Raw genomic sequence first — 13,616 nt, 5'->3', positions numbered from 1 at the left:
TGTGACGCATTAAGAGAATCTCTGCTGAAACAGAGGGCCGCTCACGGGCTCAGCCTTAACCAAACATTATTAAAGACCTTCAGCAGACGCTGCAGAGAGAGAATGAGCGAGAGAGGTGGACGGGACAGTCATTAACCCCTCGATGAAGGGAATCAGAGCGAGTGAGGACAGAATAGACACACAGAGTGACTTTTGGACCCAGAGGGCCCTCAAGAAAGAGACATCAAATCAGTCTTTCTGAACTCTGACACGACGATTCTATCACATCCACAATACCGAATCATTCCTCTCCCTCATCTATCTTCCCTTGAACTATACTTTTTCAGACTGTTTCCTCAATAAAAGTTAGGGTGTAATAAGGATTATCTCCGTTGAGATGATGCAGACAATGTCTTTTCTGTCAGAACAGGACACTGGATCACTGTAGGAGTCATTTCAACCCATTCAAATGTGTCACAATCAATCTTGAAACATGCAAGAATCAGCATTTGAGCAGCTTGGTAGAAAAAAAATAAAAAAATCTGGAATATCATGAGAACTGGTGACACTTTACAATAAGGTCTCATTTGTTAACATTAGTTAATGTATTAACTAAAATGAAGTAACAATGAGAAATACATTTGTATTTATTAATCTTTGTTAAAGTTGGTTGATAAAAATACAGTCAATCATTGTTTGTTCATGTTAGTTCACAGTGCATTAACTAACGTTAACAAATACAACTTCTGATTTCAATAATGTATTCGTAAATGTCGATATTAATGTGAACTAAGATTAATAGTTAATTCTTAGTTCATGTTAACTAAAATAGTTAACTAATGAAAGCTTATTGTAAAGCGTTACCTATAAACTACTCTACCGTTATTACATTTTTTTTAAAGAAATTAACTTTTTATTTCCGCAATGATGCATTCAATTGAAAATAAAGACATTTATAATGTCACAAAAGATTTCTATTTCATATAAATTTGTTCTATTCTTCAAAGAATCATGAAAAACAATGTATCACGTTTCCATAACATAATTCCACAAAAATATGAACATGAATATGAAATATTTTAACATTGATAATCATAAATGTTTCTTGAGCAGCAAATCATCATATTATAATGATCATGTGACACTGAAGACTGGAGGAATGATGCTGAAAATTCAGCTTTGATCACAGGAATAAATGACATTTTACTAATAAATTCACATAGAAAACAGATATTTGACATTGTACAAATATTTCACAATACATCAGTTTTTACTGTATTTTTAATCAAATAAATGCAGCCTCTTTTTAAAAAAAAATATAAACCCAAACTTTTGCAAGCAAAACAATTGCAATCCAAACAAACACAAATGAAGGGAAGCTCCAATAGCAACGAAAGCCTCTCATCGACCAAAAGCATCCAAATCATAATGTCACCTGTTGCATTAAAATGCTGTCTAGCCACAGACCTTCATAAGACACAAGACCGCAGCATCTACATCACTGCATGACAGCGGCATTAATCATCCGCGTTCACACTGTAAAACAGTGACTGATCATCCCTGTGTCACTGTACAGTCCTCACCGCCACAGCGCCAGGGTTTGTGCTGACGAATAGCACAATAACCTCTTATCTCTGAAAGACTCATCCACAGTCCTTCTCACAGCCACGTCCTCTGTCTATCTCTGATATCCTCCAATGTATCACTCTGTTGATAAGCACTGACTGCGGCTTCACAGGGGAAGGTCAAGTGATGAAAACAGAAACATAATCACTAAAAACAGATTTTTTATAAGGAAAATCATTCTGACTGGAAAGATGCTGAGGTGTTGTGGGTGGTTGCCGGGGTGTTGCTATGCAGTTGCAGTTCTAACATCGAACACGGTCGATAGGGAAAATGCATTTTAAATATATGTTCAACTGTACATGCACTCATTCAATCTAGCTGAGTGTAAATATTAGTGTATGTGCAGAGCTGTGGGAGGGGAGCAGCAAACCCCTGTTGTGTTCCCTCAGTGAAGAGCCACTATTGTTACCGTGACAGTGATGAAGATTTATTCAATGCCGACTGGATAGATGAGATTACAGAGCACTAAAAGTCACACATCAGTGAACACAACCTCATAGCGACAGGTCGGGACACTCTACTGGAGTCCTTCAAGTCACCGGAAGACACACATGAAGCAAAACAAAATAATAAATTATAATACATTTTTTTTTTTGCTTTTAGATGCTAATTGGCCAATGCCGAGTATTTCTCACAACAAACTAACAAACAAACAAATAAATACATAAATTCTATTATATAAATATTAGTGCTGTCAAATCGATTATTTGAATTATCATAAAAGTTATGATAAAGGTAAATATATAATAAATATTATACATAATACTAATAAATAATATAAAATTACATATAATAAATAAATAAATAAATAGAATTAAAAATATACACACTAGCCTACCCTTCAAAAGAATAAAGATTTTTAAAACATTTTTAAAAGAAGTCTCTTCTGCTCACCAAGGATGCATTTATTTGATCAAAAATACTGTAAAAACAGTAATATTGTGAAATATTATTACAATTTTAAATAACCATTTTCTATTTGAATATATTATAGTGTAATTTATTTCTGTGATGCAAAGTTGAATACTCCAGTCTTCAGTCACATGATCCTTCAGAAATCAGTCTAATTTGCCGATAAGAGACTTCTTTCAAAAACATAAAAAAATCTCTCTCTCTCTCTCTCTCTCTCTCTCTCTCTCTCTCTCTATATATATATATATATATATATATGTATTCTAAATAAATTCTTTTTCCATCAAGCCTGGAACAAACTCTCCTCCAAATAATTAACCGAGCGGCATCTCATGAATATGCTGAAGCGGATGACGCAGAATGCATCTGGAGGACGGATGCCTTTCATCTTAGTGTAGTGGGACGGCGAGATGCTCGCCTAAATCTCCTGATAATCCGCCTCAGCTTGTAATGAAAGGGATAAATCAGGACCCTGGACAGCGCTCGGCAGGGCTGAGTGATCGTGCGTCTGGATTCAGGACCACGGACAGCAGAACATCCACATACCTGGATCACATTCTGGGTTTGGGTTTATAGGGCATTAAATGGACCTAAAAGGCACAAATCTGAGGCAACAAAAGCAGGTGCACTAAATGTAGACTGAACAATAATCCAATGCAATAGAGGATGAAAACAGAGTAGGGAAATGCCATTAAACAGTTCCCCAATCTGATTTGTGCCATATAACCGTGTGTGTGATGTATGTGCTGTGTGAAGAACTGCCTCCTGATCAGATCAAAGAGTCTAAACACACACCAACAGCTGCTGACGCCTGTTAAACACACTGATCAGAGAGTCACGTCTGATGAAAAGGAGCATAACTGAGTGAAATCCAAATGTAATTGAATGACATTTCATTGTCTAAGGAAGGGAGCAGCGAATGTCTGGGTGTCATGGGCAAAGGAACTGTTAGAGAGATGGAGACGTGTGCAATGTCGACCTGATGGAGGAGATTATACAGCTGTAAAAGTCACGGCACTCTTCTGCTGGAGTCACTAGAGAAATGAAGGATTTTTTTTTTTTTTTTTACATAAAATATGAAAATAAATGAAAAATGAAAAATAAAATAAAAATGAAAAGTAAAAAAAAAAAAAAAAAACTCTGAACTTTCCTTTTCAACACCTCTAAAGTGGCATGGATAAAATGATTTTATAATTAAAAATTAAACAAAATTATTAACAATAAATTTTATAATAACAATAAAATAATAAATCCAAAATCCAAAAATGTCTCAGCACTCTCCAACTTGACTATTAAAGCGACGAGGATTAAATAATAATATTAAATAACAATAATATATATAATTCGCAATATTAATATAAAAAAAATAAAAAAAACTCCATAAACAGCTTAAACTAAACGACCCACAGCACTGGATGCTACCTTACAGAATCAGGTTAAAAACAGTGAGACAGTCTCAGATTTGACGACGGCATCTCCGTCTGTACCAGAGGAGTTCTCAGAGCATGATGCCAGTGTGTGACGGCAGAGAGGTTCCCCTTCCACCGAAGCTTTCTGCTTTTCTGTGACACGCTTGAAAACAAACAGAGGCGCACGGAGCGAGTCGCTACATGTACAGACACAACTACAACAGCCTATTACTATTCCACTCACAGCAGCCATGCAGTATACAGGAGAGGACCAGTCATGGCCAGCAACCCGAGGCTCGAACCCTGTGTGTGTGTGTGTGTGTGTGAGATTCCTCCACTCACCCTGGCTGTTGGCGGCCCCCTCTGCCTCCTCGCATTCGGTCAGGTTGTTGACCATCCTGCCTCTCCAAATGCCCTCGCTCCCCTAAAACTGTCCTCCGCTCAGGGGAGAAAAGCAGAAGAACGGCCAAACGAGGAGATGTGTGAGAAAAAGATGGACTGCTCTGCCCACCTTCCGTCCCCTGCCGAGAGCTGTGAGGAAATCACCGGCCAACGGATCGAGAGATGCGCGTTTTTCTCCTCTGATTCTCTTCTTCTCGCGCTCTCCTCTCCTCTCTTGGCTGTAGCGTGACTCCCTCTCTCTCTCTCTCTCTCTCTCTCTCTCTCTCGTAGGAGGAGGATTCGACAGCTCAGAGCGACTGGAGTTTACTGGATGATGGAACATGCTCTCTCTCTCTCTCTCTCTCTCTCTCTCTCTCCTTCTCCCACACACTCGCTCATGCACATGGGTATCCGTGCACACATGCGTTCAGTGTAGTGGCTGACAGAATGTTAACACAAAGGTAGTCAAATTAAAATGAAAACATGCAGTTGTCTAGATAATCAGAGGGATTTAAGCATGCTGTTTTCAAACAGTCTCTAATAAAAAAAGAAAGTCAAGTCTCTGTGATATTCAGGCTTGAGTCCCTCCATTGTAAGACTTCATTGTTGGATTTTTCCACCTGATGGATTTTATCGTGAAAACTTTAAGTCTGATCATTCAGTAAAGTAACACACACACACACACCTCTCCTGAGGAATCATTGGTTGTTTCCTACTGTAGGTTGGTCAAAATCCTCTTTCAGCCACTCATGTCATCAAATAACTGCATTCTGTGCCTGCAAATTTGTTTTGTAAAACACAATCAATGCGATCAGCGGGCTCACATCATTGAAGGCTCAGAGCAAACAAGAGACGTGGAGACAGGGAAGAATAGAGTGGAAAATGGAGATAGAAGGGAAAAAAGGAAACGGACACAGATGCAAGCTGGAGTCTTTTATCCAAGCGCTCCATTCAGATTCTCCCAGCTGATGCGTTTGGATCGTCCAGGCCGGAGAACAGATGCACAGTTCAGAATCAGATTCCAGGTATCCTGCAGTCACACAAAATCTATTAAGTGACCGAATTACGCGGCGCTGAAGGACGCCGAGAGAAAGAAAAATGCATTTCGCCACGAGTCACAAAAACAATTCACATGCTTTTGAAAGACATTAATGCGTCTACATGAGAAGCGGACGCCCCCGGTGTAGACGGAGGGGATTTTTTCCAATTACCACACACACACACACACACACCAGTGCTCATAAATGATTTCTAATATCTACAGGGATCTCACACCATCCACTGGAACGGCACAAAAGCTCTTATTCGGATGCAAGCTGATACGTCTCCTGCATTCATATGTTGGGTCCCGATGTCACCGGAGTGAGAATGAGACTGAAACTGAAGCGGTAACGAGATCACCGGTCTTGTTAATCTCAGCTGATTTCAGTCAAGTCATCAGGGCAATCGGCATTACTCATTTTCTACAGTACGAGATGGATCCATATTCATGATGCCCGCTTATTTTTCATTGCTTTAGGATTGTTTGGTTAAATTATAAAAAAAAAAAACACACTGCTAAAAGCTGTTACAACTTAAGAGCAAATCCTCTTATTTTATTGCATTTATTATATATCGTATTGTGCTTATTGTTGATGCAAAAAAAGTAACATTTGTCACTGAATAAAAAAAATGGTGTCAATTTAAATCACGCTTTAATAAAGATAAAAGTGGGTATTTATATAAAAACAATAAAATTACAAAAATAAAAATTTTCTTTGGACTAAAAACAATGCCATATTTATTTTAAAAGTAGATTTTATTCAAAAGCAAAAAAAAATTGTATGGCAAAATACAATGCTACTGCAAACTGTATGTATCAAACTCATAAATCACTTAATTTGTAGTGTTTTGCAATACTCAGGGTGCCATTACATCATCACCAACATTAATACTTAATACTCAACAATACTATTGATCTGACTGGACAGACAATGTTTGATGAGAAATGAACTGGACGACAGCAGAGCTGCTTTACAGGCGAACTGAACTAATTTAATAATTGATGATCTTTACAACAGAACTGAATCAACTTTAGCAGAACAATGACACTTTCTTTTCTTTTTAGAGCTGCTTTACAGCCGAATTGAACTCTGTTTGCATCATTAAATATATATTTTTTGCTGTTGATAACTGTAAAGCTTCCTATAAAATTAAAGGTGACTTGACTTGATTACACAACACTTGATTTGCAACACATTCATATAAATGTAGAACTCTGGAGAGTGTGAAACATCTCTATAGACCTTATTCAGAGCAGCGCCATGACAGGTATGAAAGCGAGGCTGTGAGGGACAGACTTGCTGTGTTTCCAATGCCATCCGCTGTAAAAAGCTGTATAAAGCTCCTAGATTACTTACAATTTTCCACATCTTATATTGTCGGGAGTTTTTTGTCAACTGAAATTTATTTTCCCAGTGTTTCATGAGCAGAACAACACATTAAATAACAGTACAGCCCATTGAAGAGATGCATGTCTGTCCCTCACAGCCTCGCTTTCATTACCATTAAAAATCAAACATGGCGCTGCTCTGAATAAGGTCTATTAAATGAGATCTCACAAGCACAGAAGGACTGTCTGATGGAGGTTTATGAAGCACCCTGTCGTGAAACTCTCAAAACGACGCGTGCCTCTTCTTCTCAATTCACGCCACCATGCAAGACAAGCCACTCGGGCCAACTCAGCTGGAATGGGGCTATTTTTGGGATAAGAGCTGTCAGGAAGACTCTGTCGCGGCGAGGAGAGCTCACGTCTGAAATGGTCTGTGACCTGTAAGCACTCAATTACAAAAGCTGTCAGCGCTCGGCTCTCCTGAACGCACCTCTACCATACAGGCAGCGCACAACCAAGTGGACGCCTCAACAGGGATGGAGAAGAGACATGCACTGCACACAGAAACCACATCTCATGACACATTGCATGTTTAAACTCGATTACCTATCAGAATACTTTGATCAGGTCTGGAGTGCACATTTTGCAATAGCAATAGTGGTTATTTAACACTATATGATAATGTGAGTTATGCACTTGAAGTTAACCAATGATACTTGTCAATTTACAGCACATCAATTCAATTTTTACTTCGCGGCGGACAAAAATAGTGCCAACAAAGGCTAAAAACCATATAAATATTTTAAATAATATAAATTCAGGACAAGATCTTGACCAAAAATGTATGCACCTCTCGATGGAAATAACATCACAACATTTATTTCCATCAAGAGGTGCATTAGTTTTTGGTCAAGATCTTGTATTGTCAATGCAAGAGTCCAGCACTCTGTGAAGTCTCCTCCAGCACATCCCAAAGACTTAAAGATAGATAAGTCTATCTATCTTAAAGATTTAAAGGGATAGTTCACTTTGAAATTAAATTTTGGTATGTTTTAGCTTACCTCAAGGGCATCCAAGATGTCGGTGTCTTTGTTTCCGCAGTAGTTTCAATTTTGATATTTTTAGGTCAAACCGTTCTTGTCTGTCAGTCATATAATGCAGGTCTATGGTCACCACCTCAAAGAGCATGCACAGAGAAGTCCATATTAAACAATTCCCCATCGTAAGTACACATTGATGGCCTAAGACACGAAACAAGCGGTTTGTGTGAGAAAACGAACAGTATTTATATCGTTTTTACCTCTTGTACACTTTCCGGCGCTTGACTAAGCCAGAACGCGCGCACACGTCACACACCAGGAAGCGCGCGCGCCCTCAGATCACTTGGACGTGGTTGTGTAGAGGTAAAAACGATATAAATACTGTTCGTTTTCTCACACAAACCGCTCGTTTCGTGTCTTAGGCCATCAATGTGTACTTACGATGGGGAATTGTTTAATATGGACTTCTCTGTGCATGCTCTTTGAGGTGGTGACCATAGACCTGCATTATATGACTGACAGACAAGAACGGTTTGACCTAAAAATATCAAAATTGAAACTACTGCGGAAACAAAGACACCGACATATTGGATGCCCTTGAGGTAAGCTAAAACATACCAAAATTTAATTTCAAAGTGAACTATCCCTTTAAGGTCTGGACTCATTCATGTGTGAAAATTATTCTTCATGCTCCTCCCAACCATTCTTTCACAATTTGAGCCTGATGAATCTTTATTATCATCCTGGTATATGGCCATGATGTGTCTTCCTACATGATTGTTTAAAGGCACACTATGCAGTTTCCGTTTTTCTCAAACAGCGAGTACTTGTATTTAACATTACTGTCGTAAATACCACTCACGCAGAGCCGTCTCTGCACTCTTCCGACCACGCTTTCTTTGTTTTCTTCGTTGACTCCGCCATGATTCACGTCTGAAATGCGTGCTAGTGTCTTCCATAGAGGCCGCTTCATATGTTGTTGACGTCGTGCCGTGAAGCAAGTCGTGATTTTAAGGTACAAATCTTGCATAGTGTGCCTTTTAGAAATTAAAAGCTACACACTCCATCAATCAGGGTTAGAAGAACTGTTGCCAATCACATAACATGCTAGAAACATAATAATCACTGCAATAATGATCCAATCATTGATTCTTAAGCGTTTGCCTATTTAAATCCAAACAGCGACTTTCTTTTGGCCGTGCATCTGCCAGTTCCATTCATCTAATAGGCTGGCAGCTCAGGTCCTTATCTGCTAGGTGGCTAACCAATCAAAACCGATATAAAGTGACATACCCAAAGACAGCTGTGCCAGAACAAGCTATAGAAGAGCAGTGCTCCAGGTGAGGATGTCTTCCCCCAGGGCCTAACCAACCACTGAAGATTGTGGGTCAATATAGAGAGTTGTTGTACACAAAGCAGGGCAGGATCAGGTGGCGTTGTTACACAGCTGGGGTGGTCGGGCAGCTGAAGCTCAGTGGTGGTACACACACACACACACACACAGTGACAGAGCAATGACACAGGCCTGTTACATGATGCCATTTACACACCTGAGTGCCCAGCGGCATTAAGTCACAATCCCTGAATGTTGGTTCTGAATGTGTTTACGTCAGAAAGACAGTTCAGTGAATAAGATCACGTGTATTCACATATAAGCAGATCCAGACAGTCGGCAGAATTTCTGATTTGGGAGAACAATCATTGAAATTCTTGAAATAACTCTGTAAAGCTTGACATATAAAAATGGCCACACAAATCTTTATTTTAGTGGTGCAACAGATCACAAAACTCACGGTTCGGATCATATTATGGGTTTTGAGGCACAGATCAGATCTTTTTCGAATCAGAAAAAAGTTCAGACATTATTAAAGATAAGTGAAGGGTCAGTAAAGAAACAAGAACAAATACACTAATTATAAGCATCGAAATATACAATATAAGGTCTAAGAGTATTATTCAGGAAGAGAAATGAAATAATTAAATGTAAAATAACACTGCATAGTGTTAAATATAGATTCAACTTTGTTAACGCCATCTTTTGTTTTTTGTTTAACATTAATGACATAAACAGCAGCAGGTATTTATAAGCTGCTGTCACTTTAAGAGCTAATGCACGGATCCAATATAATGATACACATCCGATTTCTTTCTCAATTGATCACGTTCACTTAAGACATAACCGACTGTGCTTACGTGAGTACTAGCCAAGACAGGCTTTTTATCCTAATTTTGCGTGTATGTGTCCATTCAAGAGCAAGATGCAAAAGAGGAATCAATTTGGTGTTTACTTTCCCTCTATGATGGTTAAACTTAGCAATTAATCCATGAAACACATGCGTGCCGACCCATTGGGCCTGGTTTGTACGGATCAACTGCGAACCATTACACCCCTACTACATTTAATATATGGCCTCATACACCCATCCATTCCAGTCAAAACCACAGCAACATCCAAAAAATAATAAAAAATAACTATGCAACATCCAGCCTAAATATACAACCTAGAAGCATCAATGCAATGCCAGGAAGCTCAAAACCTCTTTGCAATGAATGAAAAACCTTTCTGATGAAGAAAAACCTTGGTGATTGAAACAATCTTCACAGCCAATCTTAATAAGGCGACAACAATAAAACGCTGAGGGTACGATCTATTCCTTCTGTGATGAGTTTCTCTGATGGTCTGGGCTGAATAGCTGCCATATTAGGACTCGAGGCTGTTCCTTAATGAACAAACACTCGAAATACCGAAAGGATGGGCGGCCATCTCGTGTGGAAACTGGATTAGATCTGAGGAGGAGGGTGACCACTTGTGTACGCGTGGTGAGGAGTCGCTCTATGCCCACCTTCCCTTGAGCAGTGAAGCTGCGGCCCTGGGAAATCAAACAAACAAAGTGTGATAAAGCAGCAAACAATCGTCCATCACGGCCCCCGCTATCACATCTGAGGAACGGAGAGCACGCAGCGTGATCGCTTCTCTCCTAATGACTTTCCTCTTCATTAGATTCATCTGAGCTTCACTCGCTTAGTACTCAAAGTCTGATAATGTTTGTGCCCGGAGCACAAACCCCCTTCATTAACCTTTAAAAGGACTCATTAGGCAATTGCACACACCCAGAGATACTGGGTTAAGGATGCCGAAGGGCTGTGATTGGTCGGAGAGAAGTTTGAAGTGAAAACGGCATCAGATTTGTTGACTCAATCTTTCATCTAGCTGTCTGTCTGCTTACTATCGGTGAGTTTAATCGAATGATGGAGATCCATCTGCAGCTCAAATTGTTTCCTCTGAACTGACTGCACAGAAATTGTCCTTCCCTTTCACAAACAAATCTAATCATACCCTCGAGTTGCCGAGGATTGGCAATCCATGCTTGGTAAATGTCGGAGTATCTCATATAGGCATGTGTAAGTGCTTTGTACGTGGTAAGGACTCTGTTTCATTACTTCCACCTCGTACTGTAGAGAGTCCTGCAAATTTAATGTACCCACAGATAATTTATGCCATGACTTCTGCAGCTCCGTAAATGCATCTTTCTCCAAAGCAACTTGTGAGAATTACTTGGCGTTGTTACATGCATTGTACCTGGAGGCGCTGACAGCACAAATGAGATCTATCAAATATATAACTCAATAGTTTCTCTTAGACAACAATTCATTTAAAGAGAGGGCTAATCGAGTCACTGTTTGTCACCCGCTTCTCAGATGTTTCTCCTGACAAAAAACAAACTATAATCTCTTCTAGAGTTTCAGAAGGGATCTCAAACGATTTGCCAAGATACAGTCTGCAATCAATAGACAGACCTCAATATGAATCCTCATCATCGTCTGAGCTTCTCTCCTTAGTCATTTCACAGCTCAATACTTTTACTGTATGAAAACTTTTGAAGCATTTGTGTCTCTTTTAATGTCTCCAGAGGAATTTTTTGGGAAAACATCTGAGTTGAAGATGATTCTTACAGTTTTTCCCAATTGCTTAAATACTATAACCAGGCTTTTGAACTAAAATTTCAAAACCATAACGCCGTTTATCAAAAAACACACCAATTTCCCTAAACTTTAAACACTATTCCCCTGTTTTGACACATGAGTCAGATTTGTTGAATTGTCACTACAAAACTCTACACACAAATCCCTTAATTTCTCATTGCCTACACCATGTTGTCATGTATAAAGCACTAGCATTCAATATTGTTCACTCAAGTCAGCACAGTTTCAGCTCATTTAGCACACAATTACCCAAGTGGAAACACTAAGAGTCAAAATTGATCACACACCAATCAGAACCTTCAATAGATAGATACAGTTTTTCTCGATTGTTTACACACATTTTCTGAAAGCATGCCTCATATTCTCAGAACTCTACACACAAATCCAAAAAAACACACACAATGGGCAAAACCCCTCAATTCTCCTGCAAAATGAAACTTTACATTCAAAACAATGTTATTTCTTCTCAAAATGGTATTTTGTTTTCAAATGACACACACAAACCATCATATGAATAGACATTTATAAGAACCAGTTGAACACTGATGTGCTCAATGGAAAACACTATGATGAATGGAAAACACTTCTTCTCCATTCATCATAATGACTTAGGCCTTTTTTTTGTTCAGTGTTACACTTACTACAGACAGTACATACATAAGTGTGTTGTAAAATATTTGAGAATATTGTTTTTATACTCAGAACACACAAATACATGGTAACAAATATATTTTATTTTTCCCACAAAAACAATGTACACAGTGTACATCCCAACCAACACAAAGTTGTACATACACATACTACATACAAAACAACAGAAGAATTGAATGTACAGTTACAGTAAAAAATAAATAAATCTAATGTTGGCATCCATTGCACCACTGAAGAGCTCACCTGTTGCCCTTTTATGCTAAAGCTCTGATTGCTAATTGTAAAACTGTGTGACGGGTGTTTGCCCATGTGATGAGTCAGTGTGCATATTTGAATGGCAGTGTGTTCCTTGTGAAAACAAGAGATTTTCTGCATGAAATGTTGTGCCAAAAGCAGAGAATTGTGTGTAGTGTTTTGAAAAAAGTGTGTTTTAGAAGTACAATTTGAGTGTAAAGCAGGAATTGTGCTTGTAGTTTAGCAGAATTGGTTCAGGGGGTTGGTGAATGAGTTACATGTTGTGGTCATTGTGTCTCAAGTACCAGAATTTGTGTGTAAACAATTGAGAAAAACTGTAAAAGGGAAGGGGGGGGGGGGAAGGGGAAGGGAAAGGGGAAGGGGAAGGGGAAGGGGAAGGGGAAGGGGAAGGCCAAAGAGACAAGCAGTGCCACTCTAGTTGCCCATGTATTTGTCCATGGTATGACTATGAGGGAGTCTGGGCAACGAGTACACCCAAACTAGAACCACAAGCAACATAACTTACCAGTTTTGGAAATGTTGTTTTGAATTTATTGCACCAGTGTGTAAGACTATGTTATAGTGTGTGTTTGTGAGGGCTTGTGTGTCCTGTCTGAGGGCAAAGTTTGGTTTTTCAGCAAGAGTGAATGGTTTTGAGTGTAGAGCTTCATTTTGACCTGAAAATAGGATGTTTGGGGAACTGGGTGAGACGTTATGGATTTGTGTTCACTGTTTTGAGCATATGAGGCATAGTTTCAAGAAATGTGTTTAATCAATCGAGAAAAACTTGTAAACGAAACCTAACTGAGAACTCCTTTAAGTCTCTGTGAAGGCTATGCAAGCGCAGTGAAAACAGCTTCTCCAAGTTCAATTCATCTTTTCCGAGGCAAAGCGGTCCAGAGCGCAGCATCATCAAAAGAGCGCCAGATCCTTTCTTCAGGCCTCGGCCTCTCAAAGAGATCAAAGTCCAGATGGAGAGCTACAACATGGCCGACGCTGCTTTGTGTATCTATTAGACAGCGATCAAAA

The 13,616-nt window shown here is 39.2% G+C and overlaps 2 protein-coding genes across 8 annotated transcripts in view; one reads left to right on the top strand and one right to left on the bottom strand.

Annotated features, from left to right (window-relative positions):
* slc12a5a (solute carrier family 12 member 5a) overlaps nt 1-13,616 on the bottom strand; it is a 179,378-nt gene that overhangs the window by 105,251 nt on the left and 60,511 nt on the right. The window contains exon 1 of one of the 6 annotated variants that reach the window (XM_082136342.1): nt 4,269-5,866. The exons of the other annotated variants lie outside the window; for them this stretch is intronic. Coding sequence (XP_081992468.1) covers nt 4,269-4,323 — 55 coding nt within the window. The 5' untranslated portion in view covers nt 4,324-5,866. Of the gene's footprint in view, nt 1-4,268; nt 5,867-13,616 lie in introns of those variants that run through there. 6 annotated transcript variants of the gene reach the window in all.
* Nucleotides 7,983-13,616, top strand: part of nat8l2 (N-acetyltransferase 8-like 2) — a 73,575-nt gene continuing 67,941 nt past the window's right edge. For both annotated transcript variants that reach the window (XM_082136561.1, XM_082136559.1), the window contains exon 1: nt 7,983-8,320. The gene's annotated coding sequence lies outside the window, so the exon portion shown is untranslated. The remainder of the gene's footprint in view (nt 8,321-13,616) is intronic.

The sequence above is a fragment of the Leuciscus leuciscus genome (assembly GCF_965113295.1).
Source record: "Leuciscus leuciscus genome assembly, chromosome: 14".
Lineage (NCBI taxonomy): Eukaryota > Metazoa > Chordata > Actinopteri > Cypriniformes > Leuciscidae > Leuciscus > Leuciscus leuciscus.
The sequence above is the reverse complement of the archived record's forward strand: the minus strand, read 5'-3'. Positions and strand labels throughout refer to the sequence as shown.